This window comes from Anser brachyrhynchus (genome assembly GCF_964034855.1).
Source record: "Anser brachyrhynchus genome assembly, chromosome: 14".
Classification (NCBI taxonomy): Eukaryota; Metazoa; Chordata; class Aves; order Anseriformes; family Anatidae; genus Anser; species Anser brachyrhynchus.
Window position 1 is genome coordinate 2,205,192 of NC_137709.1, and position 18,545 is coordinate 2,223,736.

Sequence of the window (18,545 nt, forward strand, 5' to 3'; positions counted from 1 at the left end):
TGGAGAGTGTCCGGCGGGTGCTGGCCATGGCCCGGGCTCCTTCCACGTCTGGGCAGCAGCACCGAGAGGTGCAGGGGGCACGGGGGAAGGTGCGACACGAGCAGTGGCAGCTGCTGAGCATAACAGAGAAAAGTCAGGAAAAAAAATTTCAGGTGGAAATGCTGAGGTGGGTGTAACGAGTATAAAGCGGTGGCGTTTTGGAGTTGCCCTGCGCTCAGAAGGATCTGTGGGAGCGTAGCTGGAAGCAGCTGGAGGGCGCTGCCATGACTTGGTGCACACGTTTGATGGGCTTGGTATTCCCTGATCCTTGTGGTGCTCTCCCTGACCATGCCGCTGACCTTCCTGGGTCCTCTGCTTTGGGAACTGGTATTCACACGCAGAGGAATAAAAGGGTTAAAGGCCAGATCGCTTTCTTTTCCATTTTTCTGTTCTTTTCTTAGTTTTGTCCTGTCCAAGACCTGCCGTGCTGCCTCTCCTCTCCGAAGGTTTCCCCTGGGCGCTGTAGCGTCCCCTCCTCCTCCTGCCACAAGCAGTTGGGTGCATCCTGTTTGGGGTCACTGCTGTGTCACTTTAAATGACACGCACTGGAATGAGAAGGGAAAAGAGAAAGGAAGAGCCAAGTGAGCGATTACTTTGCCAACAGCTCCTTTCCAAAACAAAAAAAAAAACAACCCGGGCTGAAATATCCCGGTGGCACTGACAGCTATTGCTGTCCAGCACGTGATCTTTCTTTCCTGTTGATGCAGCAGAATAAATAGCTTCATGCGGTGCTGTTACCGCTTCGCAGCGGGGTACCCGCAGCGCCAGGTTTCTTCGAGTTCCCACATCTCACAGATGCTCATGTGGATGGGCCGAGTCAGGAGAGCAGAGATGAGGCAAGAAAACGCTTTGGGGTGAGAGCGCAGAGTGGACATGCCGCTCCGTAGGGATGAGAGGAGAGAATAGCTGGTCTTGCTCGTGTCAGGCTGAGGTATGTGAACCACAGAAGATGCACGCGCTGATGCTGAGCTGATCGCAGCTCGCCTGGGAGTGGCTCGGTGTGCTGCAGCCCCAGGGGAGCCCCTCCGGGAGGCTGGAGCTGCTCCCCCTGCGCCTGCTGGCTGGATGTGCTGCCTCAGGGTGCCTTGCATCTCCCCAAAGCTGTCAAAAAGGGGGTTCCTGAACTCGGTGGACGTGTTGATGAAGTGCAGCCTCTCCCGGTGGCACGATGTTGGCTTTATCAGGCGTTCCTGTTGACTCTGTGAGGCAGAGCTAGCTCGGAGCACGTGCACAGCAGGATCCCGTGATGAGGAAGGGGTGCGCTTGGCCTCAGTGCCGATACCCAGGGAGGGCACGTGGATCTCAACCTGCCATTTCTTTATCGCAGACCAAGACTTTAGGAGTAAGAAAAGCCATGTGGGTGGGGACTGTTTCCAGAAGATGCTCAGAGCCTGCACGGATCTGTCAAGTGGAATTTTCAGTAAGACTTGGCCAGTTGAGCTGTTCTGCGCTGGAAAGTCCCCCTAGATGGACAGGTGTGTGTTTGAAGGCTTCAAACACCTAGAATTTCCTGCCCATTGGAGTCTATTAAAATGTCACTGGAGGCCCTTCCTCGTGAAGAAATACAGAATGGGCATCCAACCGGTGAAAGTGCTTTTGAGACATGCATAAGTGCTAAACAACAGCCTAGTTTATAAAACTGTGCGGTGCATTCGATTCAAGACACCTGTAAAGGAGGTGAATTTTGTTCGGGGGCTGGATGCTCAGCTGGCTGACGCTGGATATCAGCCCTTACTCAGGTGTCTCAGGTTTGCTAAGTTTTTGAAAATCTTATTACGCGGTATTTTTTTCAAGTCCATTTTTTCTGGTTTTGATCTTTTAAACTATTTTAAAGCATAATGCGTGTTCTTTGAGTAGTCTTCCTTTTACTGTGGTGGTGTGCAGAGCATAGTTAGAAGTTCAAGGCAGAAAGCACCCATCCAACCCTGCTGTTTTCCAGGTCTGGCGGTAGTGTGTAGCGCTCTCCTGTTGGACTTTTCATTGACCCCAGCCAAGTGCACGGATCACATGCAAGGGACAAAAGAGCCGTTGAATACCTCTCAGGGTGGATTGGGACCGCAGTGTGATTCCTTAAAACACGTTGCGTAAAGCCCATTCTGGCCGTGCTCCGCACTTGCTCAGCATGTTTGACATTCAAGTCTATTTTTGTATAGTACTGACCTGAAGAGCCTGGATCTGGATTAGATTTGGATTAGGGTTTGGGATAAATAGCACTGGAATCTCACGTGAGTTCTTTTGCAATTTTTGACCCGAAGGAACCTCCTGAGTTAAAAACTCGCTGTCTGTTTCATCATGAAAATTAGGCCCTTTATCTATTTTGAATAAATGCTATCTAAAAAAGAGTGACAGTGTATTTTGTATGTAATCTATCTGCTCTAAATACTTCGGTCCCTTAACTTGAAGGGCTCATCTTAGGGCTGGTAGAACAGCGGATCCCGTATGGGTAGCTAATTTGGTAGTTGCTGTGTCCCTCCTAAACTGTGCGTAATTACAAAAAGGCAGATGTAGGGCTGAGAAGCCCTGAGCTGGTCCCACCTCCCGATGTGCTAGAGGCTGCAATTCTTCCTTTCTTTTTTCTTTAAAAAATCACAGGACAGTGGGCAGTCCTGTACTGTCCTGCCGTTCTTAGAAACCCAAGGCTGTGAGCACAGAGCAAGACCTAGAAAACCGAAGGGGACACCAGGAAGGTAGGGTACAGGACTGCGAGCGGCGGTGAGCGCTGGCCTGCAGACCCAGCAGAGGACTTTGTTCAGCTCGCTTTGGTGATGGAGCAGCTCCTGTAAAACCAGCGGGACCCCCACCGGTGGGACCCCCAGCTGCAAGCATGCTCAAAAGCTCTTCTGCTTCAGGGCACCAAAACCTCCCGGTCCTAGCGCGTGTGCGCCGGGTGCCAGGCTGGGCCGTTTGCCTGGCAGGCTGTTTTTTTGCTAACGTTAAATGAAGTTGTGTGGCTGGGTGGCTTGTTTGAGCATCTGCTTTATATTTGTCCTCATGTCCTTACGAGTTACATAAAAGCGAAGTCGAGCAGTGCCTTCAGTGTCTGTCTGCTCTATATAGCTCTACCTGAAATAGTTTCAGGTCACCTTTGCCTGCTTAATTTGGAAAACGACCGAGCAGCATGACTCTCGCCTTGGAGAGCCGAGCAGTCTCGGCTCCTCGCAGCTGTCTTAGGGCTCTTGCAAGAGCCACACAAACCAAGATCTCAGCCCTTCCACAAGTGCAGCAGGCGCCCGCTCGACTCGTAGAGCCAGTAGGGGAGCGGTGCTCCGGCCACGAGCGGGAGCCGAGCCAGAGCAGGCTCCTCTCCCGGAGAGCAGCACATCTCCTGCAGGACGATGCCCTCCGTGTGGCTGCTCCCTGCTCCTCCTGGGCGTGAAGGTGTTCCCGCTGTCCTGCTTGGTTGCCTCTGCGTCGGCCTGGCCCTCGCCTTGAAGTGCGGCGGGGTTAGCAGAGGAGCCTGGCTAAGGGCTCCCCGGCGCGGAGCTGTCCCTGGAGCAAGAAACTGGAGCTGCAGGCCTGGGCCAGGCATCGGGACGGGCTTTCTGTCGGTGTTCGAGGATGCCTGGGTCACCAGCGGCACGGCTGTCCCGGTGGTGTCCCAGTGCCTGGCTCCCGGGAGTGGCACAGGCTAGCACTGGTGGCTTTACCCAGCTCTAGGTAATGGTGCGCCACGTACACACACTGGGATTTCCTTCCACAAGCGCTGGTTTGTTACGCTGCTTTGTACAGTTACCCTCTGCCTCCTTTTTGCAGTTGTTCCCGTGTAACCGAGATGGGGTTTTGGTGAAATCCGAGGGGGGGAATAGGACTGAGTCAGCGCTCCGCTCCAGCCATGTGCTTTGCTTTAAGTACGTGAGGAGTTTCGTTGCTCCCAACGCAGCCGCTCATGTGCTTAGCATTAGGCATGTGTTTTAAATAAGTTGCTGATCCAGGGCCTAATTTTTATTTTTTTTTGGAGAAAGATCTACCCAAGTGAGGGTAAGACTGCGAACACAACATCGAAAATGTTCCAGACTGAAGGGTTAATGTCATGTTCCTTGGGAGGAAAGCTTCTGGCATTTAACGCATTTTGGTGACACACCGAGTTGATGAAAGGTAGCCTTTGCTGGAAAAATGATCATCTTTGATGATTTTATGTGACTCTGTTAGTGACCTGGTAACATAACAAGCCGAAGTCCAACGTGCAAACCCAGGCTTTAGGCTGAAAGCAGTATTTGGGGATTATCCGTACATCAAGCTTCAGTTGGACTGAGTTCATATAAATAATTGTCCTCCAGCTTTTCCTATTACAAATACACGGAGTTTGAGAAATTGGTTTACCATGTGCTGAAAATTTCTTTGATATTTTTAAAAGCCTGTTGCTGTGGCAACCGGACCCCATAACAGAAAAGCTCTTTGGTAATAAGAAATAGTGTTGCAGCTGGGAAGGAAGGCACAGCAAAATGGCTAATATTCCTTTAAAAAAAAAAAAAAAAAAGGCAGGCATTGTGTCCCGAAGCTTGGACCTGGATCACCAGACAAGGGCGCACCCTGCTTGCAGGGCTTGCTCGGCTCCAAGCTTGTAGCGCAGGCGTTCAGCCTGGTCTCGGCTCTCCTGGGGGGGAAAAATGGGGGCTCTGCAAGCAGCTTCCTCCAGCGTAGCTCAGTGTATTTTCTTTTTCATGCGGAAGGGTTGAAGTGATTCGATGGTTTGGCATATGGGCAAGGAAACATGAGTTTTGCTTTTCAGAACTGGATGTCCCCTTTGTGCTTTGCTAATACAGAAACTGGCAGAACAGGCATTACTTTTCCTTTGACGTTAGGGCTTGCAGCCCTGTTTCCTTGTGTCTCATGACTGAGTGAATCAACACCTAATTAAACAGTCACATGAGGGACAGAGTAAAATGCTGCTCATGCACTGATCGTTGTGAATCCGTGGAGAATAACTACTTACATCTGTCTGCCTTCTTCTCTGAGGAACCCTGAACAGCTGCAGCTTTTTGCTTTTTTCTTTTTCTTCTTTTTTAAAGAAAAAAAAGCTGACATAAACCTTAGAGAAAGCAGTGCTCTCTGTGCAGATAAATGAGAGCTGGCGTAGGGGAAAGAGAACACTTGGAAGCACTGGACAAAATTTCTGAGAAATGCGAATGATTCGAGTTTGGGCCGGGGATGACTGAGCTGAAGGCTTAGAATTGAGGTCCTTGCACGTTTCACGCTCCTGCTGCTGTATCTGAAAACGCGATTGCTGCACGAGGGAGTGCAGTAAGCTGTCCTGAGTGGTCGGGGAGGTTTCTGGATGTTTTCAACATCAGTTGTAATTCCTCTGTTTGCAGCAAGTTACAAAGGGTCCTTAAGAGTCGCTTTCCACATCTGAGCAGCAAATACTTATCTGGAGATTTATTGGGCTCTCAATTCTCACTCAGTCACAAGTGCAGCCGCCTTAATCAATTACGCGGAGGTGGACTACCGCCAAGGAGCGCTCCAAGCCCCGCGCTGCCTGTTCAGGCTCTACTACTTTCACCACCGAGGCGACGCTTCCCCGTAAAAGCTCAGGCAACAAGTACAGCAGGGTGCCCTAAGCACCACGAGCAGAGGGCCACCGCCACCCCGACCCCGTAGTGGGCTTCTGGGCTTCTGTATGGGGCTGGCTGGGCCGTGCCACCCACACCCTGGTCCACAGTGGAGTTATTGCCGTTGTGCCCTGGCACCGAGGCAGCGGTGGCTGCTTGGGTGTTTGCGGGGTGCCGTATTCCCAGCTGAAGCTATCCACCAGGGGTCATCCCGGCCTGCGAGGCCGGGGGGCTCGGGGCTGTCCTGGGGCCAGTGGGAGCCGGGAGCTGCCCTGGGGACCGTGGGCACAGCAGCACCTGGCCCCGCTCGCCCACCTGGGCACAGCTGCCCAGCCCCTGGCTTGAAAAGCATCGAGAAAATAAAATAAAAAGCGGCCGTTTGAAGGCTAAAAAGCTAGAATGCAGAAGTCCCTTATTTCTTGAGACATCTGTCTGATTTTGAAAACGGCCGTTTAAACGTGTTAAATTAAACTCAGCGTTGGAGCAGGAACCGCGTGGTGTGTCAGGCATAGCTGGAGCACGTCAGTAATTTGTGTGCGCACCTTAGAGCTTTGTGTTGTGTCTCATTCTGAAATAACGCAGTGAGAACCTCAAGTTTTCATGTGTGTAAAAAGAAACAAAAACTGCCATAGTCCTTACAGTTGCTAGGAAGAAAATACAAGCCTTAAAGACTTCGGGTTGAAGATAAATACAGAGAATTCAATGTTTGTGTATTAAAAATGGGAATATTAGGATTGTTAACCAAGGTGCTCTTGTTGCATCAGGTGTCTCGTGCGGCACAGAGGCAGGTTTTCTTGCGTGACGCGCGCCTCGTTGTCTGCTGGAAACTCCCACGTGTCAGGCAAAGCTAGGTGCTGCGCGTCACCCGGTGTCGTGCTGTCATCTGTGTTTTGAAGAGGGGATAGAAAAAAAAAGTTAGTTTTATGTCTGGATTTAAAGACTGAAAAACGTATTTTGACATCTCCAGAATCCCACAGCACAGCTAGGGGAGGAAGGGGGGACTTCCCCCAGAGCCCTCCTCTGCTAGCCCGGGCAACGCTGGGAGATTTCAGAAAATTATTTATTTCCAACAGCTACTTGTGTGCATCAGGAGAAATGTGTATTGCGTCTATTTTCTCCCCGGCTTTTCATTAGACACACACAATGCTGAACTATTTATTTTTAATAGCTGCAGTGCAAGATTATTCTGCTCTGCGCACCCGAGGGTGCACAATACCAGATCTGTTCGGCGGGGGGAAAATGCCCTGTTGTCTTGCAGTACCAGTTGGTATTATGGAGGTTTGTTTGGTGTCTTATTTATAGGAGATGCCAATTGGAAATGTGATACAAAACAAACACCAATGTTCCAGTAGCTTAACCGTGCATCAGGTTTTTACTCTGCTAGTTATTTTTATTTTAAGCATCTTTTATCATGACTTGAAAAATTACAACAGTAAAGGGACGGTCGAGCTGCTGAGGTCTCAGTATCCACATTCTTAAAAGAAAGAACTGTTCCGTATCGCACCCTCCAGGAATGCTCCGAGACAGATCTGTATTTATGCTGATGCTCCTTTATGCCTCCCGTGAAGACAGTTTATCCCAGTCATGAGACCTGATGCTAGTGAGAATCCTGCGGGTAGAGAGTTTATAAGCTTTGCTCCGGTGTTGTGTGTGTGCTTGTTTGCTTGTTTTTAAATCGCATATCAAAAGCACTTCGTTTCTTTAAAATCTGATTTGCTTTAAAGAGAATCATGCCTAGATTTTGAAAAACCTATGGACTACTTGCAGTGCTCTTTGTTGTCGTATTGGCTCTTACTGACCTTTGCCTGGGCTTGTGTTTGTGTGTGCCTATCTGTGGTATGTGCAGGTACGTATACAGAGGGGTTGTGCTTTAATGCTGGCCACTCTTCTTCCTCTCCAGCGCTGAGGAATTCAGTGGAATTTTATTTTTTTTGCAGGGATACAAAAATGCACAGAAAGCACATTTTTTTAAAGTCTAGCTCAGTGGTAATTCTACTAAGGCAAATATTTGTAGAGAAATGGTATCCAAGTATTTCTAGTCAGATTTCAAATAAACTCCTAATTGGTTTTCTCTCTTTTTGTCTGGTGTGGCTTCCAGCTCCTATCTTCATGCATTACTAAGCAATAAACATTTCTTGGCTTAGTTACTGGTTCTTTGTTGTGTGCTTTTACAACATGTGTGAAGGAAGCCTTCTTTCAGGAGCAAGACTAAGAAAACTTGTTAAGGCAGCAGAGAACAAAAATGAATCATTTCATTACTTTTTTAGCCTGTGGTTGGAGCAAACTGTTGCCTGCTGACTTTAAAAACAGTTGATTTATACCCAAAAGTTGCATATGAGCCTTTGCTGTAGTTTTAAATTAAGTTTTCAGAAATGCCTGTGGATAAAATGAAGAAAGTAACTTTTTTTTTTCTTCCGTGCAGTTTTGAGGATTTTGGCTTATGTTTAATAAGGAGCCACCACCTCAGATCCTAGTCTAGGATCTGAGTGCAGGCTTGGACCCGGCTTTGAAATACTTTACGTACCTCCAGGTGTGCCCAGAAAATCTCCCTGTCCTCAGAGACTTAGCATCAGGTGTTTCTGAGCAGGTCTCTCCCCTGGTCCAGCTCGGCGACCAGGAGGTTTGCTCTGCCTGGGCGCTCACCTGGAGGAGCGCGTGGTGCACATCTGGTCTTAAAAAGGGCTGCCTATTTTTTGGGTGCTGGGGTGGAGCAGCTCTGAGCGGCACCAGTCCTTCCCCCAGCGATAAATGTTCGCTGATGTGGCTGAGGCTGAAGCCCTGCTCGCTGCCCGTCGGCCTTGCGGCTGGGTTGGAGCAGGAATTCCTTCCAACAATTTTTCTTGGTCAGTTGTTGGATGGAGGCTGGGTCTGCTTTCAAAGCACTTGTCTTCAGTGCGCATCGGGTTACCCTGAGGTAAAATGGAAACTTTAGATGTTACTCCTGTAAATAAATGTTTACATAATACATCACACTGAACTTCTCACTATTGCATCTCTAAGAAAAAGGTCACTTTTGACATCAGTAACCTTTAGAGCGCAGTGTGCTTGCCACACAGGTAAAGGAGGCTTCTGTGTACAGCGCATTCCTTTCGCTGCACCAAGGAGGTAGCAGACAGAGGTCAAACGCTATTGCTTCCAGGTCCCAAGGCTTGGCATTTTAAGCTTTAAAGGCAAGGCTTGGCTTTAAGGCATGGGTCCTGCAGTCACGCACATGCTTAGCCCTACTCATGTGAGTAATCCCAGTGAATTCCCTGGCACTACTCACACACGAAAAGCCAAGTCTGTGGTGTCCGTCCTTGTGGGATCAAGGTCTCCACACTTTGTTTCTAAATGAGGAATTTCCCCTGAAACACCTGTGCTCGCAGCAGATCATAGTTCTGGCTTTGGAACCAAGTCCCCGTGTTGTAGTTTCACTGCTTTTGTGTCAAAACCCTCGCACAGCACCAAAGACAAAAATATTACCGCCACGGAAAAGGCAAGGGCAAGACTCCCGTGGTGCCGGTAGGTTAGGGACCTCTCACAGCCTGAGCCCAGGGGATGTGCAGCAGGAGAGGAGCTCGGTGGCCGGGGGGACAGCACCTGGGGTGCTGGCATTGCTGGGTTTTGGGGCCGGAGTGTATGGCCCAGGGCATCGGCTCAGCCGCTGCGTGCCGTCCGTAGCCCCACACTTAGCGTTGGGAACAGGAGAGCCGTGGGTCTCTCACTGCCCCTGTGTCTGCAGCGCTGGCGAAGCCGGTGGGGTGTCAGATGCTGAGAAGGAAGGGAAGCGGGAGCTGTGGTGCTGGTCGCCTGCCTGTATCCATTTGTCGACCGTTGTCTGAAGAGGACACAGAAGGCGTAAGGCGGGCGGTTAGCCCCACGTACGCCCGAGATGGGCGCTGCCCGCTTTGACGCACATGGCTTTTCACACGCCCTGCTCCTTCCCCGCTGCCCACACCGTGAGGAGAAAGGCCCCGGGCTGGCAGCGGGCCCAGGGGAGGCCTCGCGTGCAGCCCTGGAGGGCCGGGAGCCCCCTCTGGGCGCTATCGCCCCGCTCCCTCAGCTCACCGAGCCCCCCCCCCCGCCTTGGCCCGCAGCAGCCGCGGGGCCCCTGAGGGGCCGGGCCGGGCCGGGCGGGGCGGGGCGGGGCGGGGCGGGGCGGCTGCCGGGAGGCTGCCTGAGGGCCGCCGGCCCCGTGGCGCCGGGAGCCCGGCCGGGGCTGGCGGCCGCTGCTGGCCGGGCTCGGCACGGCTCGGATCGGCTCGGCACGGCTCGGCACGGCTCGGCAGGACGCGGCACGGCACTGCCCCGAGCGGCGGGGACCCAGGGGGTACAGCGATGCTGCCCAGGTAGGGTCGCCGCGCGGCTCTTTGGAGGGTTCGTGGCTTGGTGGGGAGGAAAGAGCGAGGCTTTTCCCGAGGTGTGAGGCTGCGGGAGCCTGGGGGATTAGTGCTGCTGCCCACAGCTGCGTGCCCAGTGCCCCGAGGGGGGGTTATTGCCCTCCGTGGGTTCTTGCCTTGCAGTTCTGCAGAAGGGAGTGCGATGAATAACGTAAAACCCGGTGTGTAACGCTAGTGCATTTAACCGAAAGGAAGTGTTTCTCGTTTGTCTTCTACTAAAATAATTTTACTGAAATTTATACTGAATAGTATAATAATACTATTGAATATGAATAATGAATAATTTTACTGAAATTTATACTGAAACAAGAGCCTGTATTTGCGTACATGCGTATGTTTGCACACGTGTATGTGCCTAAATCATCTGGAAACCGGACAGGTGCTTTTTGAACGACACGCATGAAATAGTCCCCGAAATCTTTTATCGAGTTACTAAGATTGACTGTCAGTTCTGAAGCCGTGTAAGTTGCAGAGTTCCTGAACGTGTTACACGCCTTTAACAAAACTTCCAGCCTACTTATTTTCGATATCACGCTGCAGGTTATGATTAATGTGTTGACTAGACTGCACCTAACCTGTATATATTGTGCCTTTTTGCTTGTGGAAAGACATCTGGCTCGTGTATTAGACTTTAGAGTATAAATTAAGTATCTTAATGAGAGCCGAGTGACTTAGTAGAAGGGGAGAAAAAATGAAAACAAACTGAAGTCGGCTTCATATACAGCTACAGGACTGGACAGAGCCAGGGACCGTGGAAGCCAGTTGCCGTTTAGGTCCAAGTTTCTTACACCGAGTGTGAAATATCTGGCTGACTGACTGTGCCTAGTGTACAAAGGGTGCTCAGCACAAGCAGCAGAAGTTTCCTGGATCTCAAGTAGTGCAGCTATTCAAGGTGAGGATTGCTAAGCTGGTAACTGAATGAGACAGATTTATAGATGTTAGCATAGAGCTGACCTCTGCAGCGCGACGATGCCTGTGGACGCCTCACCCTTCCTTCAAGAAATGGCAAGGAGGTGGCTTGGGTTCTTTTTTCTTTTTTTTTTTTTTAATTTTTCATAGAAACATTATTTCCTTGTGCTAAACCGTAAAAACATCCTCAATGAAAGCAGGCACTAGTGGTGAGCGGTTGTCCCTGAGGCGATCCTCTGTCTGTCTGCTCTCCCAGGCTACCCAGAGACAGATCCTTTGACTTTTGCGAAACCCCGGCTGAGGTCAGAGTGATAGAGGGCAGCGTCACCCGAAGTGCTCGGTAAGCTCCTTCACAATCAGTTGTCACAGGCTCCCGCAGTGGCCTTGGTCAAGTCACAAACACCAGCTTTCCCTGCAGAATCAGCAGGCATTCACCACAACACCCTGGAGTGACCTCAGCTCTTATAAAGACAATTATCTTGCAAAATTTTTTTCTAAGTATACGCCCGCGGTTTCTCTAGCGTAGGGATCTCCTTCCTCCTCCCAGCCTTATGGCCATGTTATGTCACTAGCAATTACATGGAATCTCTCACTGAAAATGCCAGCTTTGCAAATTAGTGATGCAGTCTGGATCGTCCTTATCACGTGAATCCTGATAATGTTCTTCTGCATCTCAGGTGCTCCTATTAAAAAATAAATAACTTGCCCATGCCTCTTTAAAAAAAACACTCTGTTGATGAATGGTCTTCCAAAGCTGGAAGCATCGTTAACTTGCCATACATTGCTGTTCTCTTTGGTTTCAATTTAGTTGCACTCTTTCAGAAAGATCTACACTGTTGTCTTTGTTTAATCATGGTCAAATAATAAGGGAATTATTGAAATGCATAAGAAGGTATTAAATTGTATAGAATACCCTCCCTGCGTGTCCTATAGACTCAACTTTCATTGCGTCTTCTCAAAGAAAAAATTCCAGTAGCAGATACTAGCAATGTGCGGAGGAATTTGGGCAGAAGAAGGGAATCCCTTGCAGAAGGCATCTCAGAGGTGAGAGTTGTATGGTGCGGTGGTTGGGCTAGACAAGGGCCGTTTGCCTCATGCTTCCACTCACCTTCCCTTTAACAAAGCAGCCGCAGGATCCTATACGCTACCAGGCCGTATATGTGCGAGTGAGCGTGCTTCTGTGTGTGTAAGCATCTGCGGAACTCGTGGATAATCTGCATCTGAAGTGTCCCAGTGCACGTCTTGGAGCAGGCTCCTGTTTCCAGTGGAAGCTCTTCAACACAAGGGTGCTTATGTGGAAGTTGCCTGGGTCTAAGCACCACCGTAACAGCAGAGGTGAAGACCATCATGTGCAGGTGTTCCAGATAAGCTCTCAGATCCCTGGACCTCTCTTCAGCTGCTCATCGGAGAGGAGTGAAGGAAAGCATTTCCTTCCACATAGTGTTTTACTATTGCTGGTTTGCTGGGGCCAGCCCACGAGGGGGGCGCGGACAAGGTAGACCTGCTGTCCGCTCTGCCATGGCCGTCCCTGTCAGCCTTTTAAAAAGGTGCTAACATGAAAAACATGCAGAACAGATAAGCTAGCATAAACTATAAATATCATTTGCGTAGATGCGTTTAAAAATAGTTTGAAGTGATTCATCACCAGGCAATTTTTATAACTATGGGTAACATGATATAGGAAAACAATAGTTAGATAGTTGCAACTTACTTTTTCAATGATTAGTCAGGGTCTTGTTTTGAGCAATTTTACTTTTTAGAAAACTCTTCTACAATTCCTGTCTGATTAATATTTTGATCAGTTTGCTTCAGTTGTTCTTTCAGCATTCTAAAATATCTGTGTTAATTGTTAAAGACGTAGTCAGATACTACCTAAGTTGTGTTAATATGAAATAGCTTCAAAAGTTAAGTCTTGAGCAGAAGGAGAAATAGTATTAAACTACACCCTTATTTTAATGAGAAAGCGCTGTTCATGTTGTAGTGGAAGCAAGGAGGAAGGAATGTACTTGTTTTCCATTACAGGCAAAAACCTCGTATTTTAATTGGTGGCGTGGTAACGAGGGATTTCTGTGTCTGCTTTTTCATCTATTAAAACTTGCCCGGAGTGTAGTAGTATCAGTTTAAAGCCATTCAGTTACCTCTTGCTGACAAATGTCTATGGCAGTAATAAATTCCAGGAACTGGATGCATCAGAAAATCCATCCTTGGGGAGAACTGGCAGTTGGATTGCCGTGCGACTCGTGGAGATGTTGCGGAACGTGTGAAGGATCTGCTCATGTAATCTGCAGACACTCCTGGAGGTTAGGTGCAAAAAGACAGGAGAACAAAGCGGGGCGAAAGAGAGATAAGAGCTGACCAATAGTAGGGCATAAGCGTGAGCGGGCATTAAAATAGCGTTTTTCAGGCCTTGGTTTCATTATTGTTAGTTTCTAATAATTTCCTTGCTAGTCCCGTGGAAGTTTGCTCTCCTGTCCCCAGTTATTCCTCTCCCTCCGTGCTTTGTGCTTGCGTTAGTGTCTGTGCAGCCGTGACATGGGAGGGAAGGGGCCCTGGCCTTCCAGTTTTTTTGTGATCCGTTTTAGCTACATACATGACTTGATTACAGCAGTTTCCAGCCAAACTCACTCTGTTGGTGTGACATCTCTCGGCAGAGCCAAGTATCCAACCCAGAATCCAACCAGCCTTGGGTAATTCTCTGAATTTAGTCTCCTTTGCATTTTTTTTTTCAGACATTAAGAGGTTCTATGGATCCATACAAATACATGAGGGGAGGGGATGCAGAAGACAAAGCCAGGCCCGTCTCAGGGTGCCCAGAGCCAGGACAAGAGGGCACAGACCGGAGCACAGGGGGTTCCCCAAACACCAGGCAGCGCTTCTGTGCTCTGCGGGTGCCGGAGCCCCGGTGCAGTACCCAGAGAGGTGCCGGGGTCTCCTCCTCGGGGTCTCCAGCAGCCGCGTGGACGCGGGCTGGGCAAACGGGGCTGGGCAAGGGGCACCCAGAGGTGCCTCCAACCTCCACCGCACCTGGGGCTGGGACATCTGGTTTCTACATGATCAGCTTCTGAAACATCCCACCCAACATTTACATGTTATTGATTCGTACCCCGTTCTATTCATATAGGTGTTTCTGAATATCTATATGGACCTGCTCAGAAATGATTTATTGCAATTTCTGCCCTCACAGCGCTAACTTAGTGGCAAAGGCACTGGTGAAAAGGGTGAAATTTATTTTTTTGGATGTAGTCAGTTCCAAGGAAAGACCACGCAACAACAGGCAGGTGATGCAGGAAAAGCTCCTCGTTAAGACAGCTGTTATATCCAGAACAGCACGGGAGGTGGAGGCTCACCTTTCCTTAGCATTACTGGAACATTTGATTCTCCAGCTCCTAGATTTCTGCAAGAATCTCGAGAAAACATCAGCTAAATGTCAAAGTTAGTTTCCATTTATAAACACAACTAATTATATTCAGAAGATGTAGGTCAGTTTCCATCCGGCTGAAGAGCAGCGCTGGAGTTTTGCCCTGTTCTATTTGTTTTGAGAACGTGCCCTGCGTATTGCACGCAGGAATCTGTACGTTTCTGGGGATAATCTGTCCAGATAGCAAGCTTAACGGTGCTTTCGGGCTGCTGACAGCCAAAGCAAAGCCGCTCCGTGTTCCGTTTCCTCCCAAAATGTGCCTCGCCGCGAGGTGGTCGGGGCGAGTCGGAGGTGCCAGGCTGCCCGTGTTTACCGTCTGTCTGAATGAACTTTCCCCCAGCTCTCTCAAAGTTTCTGCTGCTTTGGGAAGTGGCCCACTATTGCCAGGGAATGTTTTTGCAAGGCTGCAATGTGCTTGAGGGCCGTGTTATGTAACAGAGATAGCGGCGATTTGGAATTATCACAAATTGTGATTTAAAATATCTGCTAAATACTTGTCTAGAGAAAGTTGAAATGTCATGTGAAGAAGCTGAGAAGTAAACAAGCTCTTGTTACCTTGATCAAATATGTTTCCGAATACAGCAAGGGTTTTATATTTAGCTTTCTCTCCTCTTGGTGTGTAATCTGCTCTTGGAGCTTTTTATAAGTAGACTTCCCTAAGATCTGGAACAGCTACTGCCCTTCTTTGCCAGTAATTTCAAAGTCAAATATCAGAAGTACGAGGTAATGGAAGACAGGCCTTTGTCCGAGGGTGAAGGAAACTCAAACGTTCTGCAAGGGTGGAGCAAGTGGCAGTACCTTTTTGGCAAGCGGTTTGTTATTGCTGTCGTGTACCGCTTCTTTATAGGACCCCCGGTGGCTTATCTTGGGCGATGAGTTTCCAGGCCTCTTAATTTCAGCCGAATAGGAGGAGATGGCTCCCCCGGGAAGCCAGGTTAGCCGGCAGCCTCATGCGCCTCCGTCTCAGGCTCTCCGAGGAGCCCTCCCCAGCTCTGCTGCCATCCAGCCGCTCAAGTACGCCTCACGCAGCGTGGAGTTGGTTTTTCTTACGTTTGCTGAAATGCAAGGTGGGGCTCGCTAGCAGGGGTCCCTGCTAAACGTAAACTCTGCTCCGAGCACGCCATCGTGCTTGGGTTTTGGTTCAGTTTGCTCGGATCGTGGCGGTCAGCTCTTCGTGCGGCCGTGTCCCTCTGCAGACAGTGCTTTCGGTGCCCAGGCAGAGGGTGCAGGGCTCTTTGCCCCCAAAGCTAAACAGAGTTATTTCAGTTTCCAGTTGCTCAAGCATTTTTCTTGTAATAAGTTGCTTTGGACATTTGTTGCACACTGTCTTCTCTGCAGCTTCTGTTTTTTTCTCTTCTGTTGCTAAATGGTGGGGCTGAGAGGATTAGGAAATGGATTTCCTCTCTCGGGGCTGAGTAACTGTATGTAGTGGTGCTTAGTTTCACCTAGCCGGGACTACTCTAGTTGTAAGGCCTGTGAATTTATCTCGGGCAGTCTTAAAAACTTCTGATGGGCATCTGTGGCTTTGGCAGTCAGATTGATTCTCTGCTGTGACCTATTGTAGAAGTTGTTGGCTATAAATCATCATTAGCGTAGTGATGACGTGAGGCATGGGCGCAGAGAACAAAACTTTGCTTGGTGAATTAGAAGGACAGAGGAGAGTAAATTTACCGTGGTCTTGGAGTCTAGGATGCCAAGATTACTTTACTCTGTATTCTCATTAACGGGAGTCTTTTTGCTGAAAGTCTTTTGCTCCTTCTTGTAAACTTGGAGCCGGTATCCTTCGTTAGTGGCTGGAAAGTTCCAGGTTCTCATTTCTCACTTCTTGGTGTTTCGTGCTAGCGCTGCTTGCCTAAAAGCCAAGGATAAGCAAGATAGAATTTCACTTGATCTAGGAAATTGCTCGTAAGTAGCTGAAAGGTGATTCCGCCTGGTTTCGTGGACAGAGCAGGCATCTTGTTTCCTGTCTGCCAAGCACCGAGCAGGTAGGAGTGAAAATGAATTCCCAGGCCCAAGCGTAATAACACTTGCTGGGCTGGTTGGCAATATTTGGGGGATGATTATTTTTTTTTTTTACTATTACTGTTTTTGTTGTTTGTTTGTAAACATACCCTCTGGTGTCACAACGCGTGTCCTTTTCCGTTCTGCTTAGAATAGAAGGCCATTTGTTCTGGGCCTTAGAAATTGAAGATGATGGCTACAGTGCAGCTATAAAAGTGAGCGTATGCCGCGCTAGCTAAGCCTGAGCCCTGCCAGTTCTCCCTTTGCAGAGCTCCTCCAAAGTCAGCGGCATGAGGGAAGGCAGAGGCTCGGGAGAGCCCCGCTCCACGTTACTGGCTGCGGAGCAGTTTGGGAATAGGTGTGTTAGAAGAGGGCTGCTGCGGGTGTTCTGCTGACCCGGGCAGTAACACGGCCTTGAATCACGGTGGCTTAAGTGGAGATTATTTCTGACTCTGAATATAGCAAGGACCTGAGCGTAGTCAGGTCCAAGCTATGCGTGGTTGTCTGTTCATGCATCGTGACAGATATATCCTGGTCTCAGTGTCGTTTATAACTCTTCAGTTAGTTCCATGCGTGTGTGTTACTGCAGTTCTCCTATGGCTTTGGCTTTGACTTCAGGAACCTGGAACTTGAGGAAAACGTTAAGTACCACAAGACAGAGCACGAGAGCTATAACGCTGCATGCGTCGTCGTGCAGTGGCTGTAGCAGAGTGGTGCCCTTTATGCCACTGTAATTTGGCTACTTGCAAGTGTAGGGGAAAAAAAATCAAAAAGGCACAATTCTGGCTACAGGATCAAAGCGTTTGATGAAATGACATTGCACTTGCCGGATATTATGTTTTAATAAAGTTGGATATAGAAATAATGTAGAAAGAACAGTGTATTGAAGAGCTGTAGTAATTTGATCTTTCTGGTGTTCTGTTTTTTAATTAAAGCTGGCCTTTGCCGGAGTTTGACCCAAGTCAGATCCGACTGATTGTGTATCAGGACTGCGAGAGAAGAGGACGGAATGTCTTGTTTGACTCGAGTGCTAAAAGAAAAATCGAGGACGTTTCGGTGTCGGTGAGTATTGCGATTTACGTGGCTGTATTCTGTGTTTTTTAATATTAGACTGATAAAGTACAAATGTTCTGGTTTAGCCATATTAACATCGGTTTTATGCAGGGCTATATGTAAATGCCTGTGAAGTTGCAAATTATTCAGGCTTCACTGATTTCACTCTTAACAGCTTTAGATACTGAAGTGATCTTCTTCTTCCTGTGCTCTCTACTTTCTGCTCTTTCCAAGAGGAGGATTCTTCCGCGGGGCTGCAACAGGCAATGCTAGGAGGCAGAGGCAGGGCATAACCCGATGTTTATTGACAAGCTTTTATGACATGGACGCTTTCCGCTGCGGGATCTGTGTTCTGAGTCAGAAAGTCCTCCCGGTCCCGTGTCCTCTCATGTCCTGTTTGGTCAGCTTTTGCCAACTGTTGTTCCCATGCTTTGCTGACAGCTCTCACACAAAGTTACTTGAAAACTTTTTTTTTTTTTTTGGCATGGTTTGCATGGTAATCTATTAATTGAAACTGTAATGGATGCAGTCAGAGGAAGATACTTCCTTCTAAGGGCTCTGGCCAGAGGATTAATTTCTAGCCACAGTGCTATTGTAAGTGGTTGTGTGAGGTTGGACAACTTATTTCACTGCTTTGAACTTCCCTTTCACCATCTCTACAAACATTTGCAAAGCATTTTAAGTTCTGCAAGCAGAGAGCACTGTGTGAAATGGAACTTATGATCACAGCTGCTTTTAACCCTAGGACCTACTGGGTTCCATAAGCAGGAGAACACAAAATAACGCGTTACCTGCAAGCCCTGGCTTTCGTGTTGGGTATTGGATTACAGCCAGAAGAAGGTTCTTCATCCTGCTTTGTAAACTCCCCCAGCCCATTGCTGGATGCTGCCAGCCTTGTGCTTCCCATTGTGATTCTGAGCTTTCTCCTTCCACATATCCTAACCTCAGGGAGCCGATTTGTGTGTCATAAGACACCAGCTTCCAGGCTTCCACAGTGCCTGTGCTAGCACAGTTATACCATGAATTGAGGTCCTGATTTCCTAGTTCTGTTTAAGAATGTGTGACGTAAGGCAAGTTGAACAAATGTTCAAGAAGATCTTTAAAGAGGTTTATTGCGATGAATTGCTGGCTTTGCTTATTACCATTTCTTCATTAATAAAAGTGGCATTGTGCAGTATGAACCCTCTTGCTATATTT

At 48.7% G+C, this 18,545-nt stretch overlaps 1 protein-coding gene across 4 annotated transcripts in view; it reads left to right on the forward strand.

Annotated features, from left to right (window-relative positions):
- Positions 1-18,545, forward strand: part of FNIP1 (folliculin interacting protein 1) — a 67,025-nt gene that overhangs the window by 12,480 nt on the left and 36,000 nt on the right. For 2 of the 4 annotated variants that reach the window (XM_080555461.1, XM_080555462.1), the window contains exon 2: positions 17,231-17,357. In XM_080555461.1, the coding sequence (XP_080411587.1) occupies positions 17,231-17,357 (127 nt within the window). Of the gene's footprint in view, positions 1-9,736; positions 9,917-10,299; positions 11,921-17,230; positions 17,358-18,545 lie in introns of those variants that run through there. The other 2 variants (XM_080555464.1, XM_080555463.1) reach the window with 2 other exon arrangements.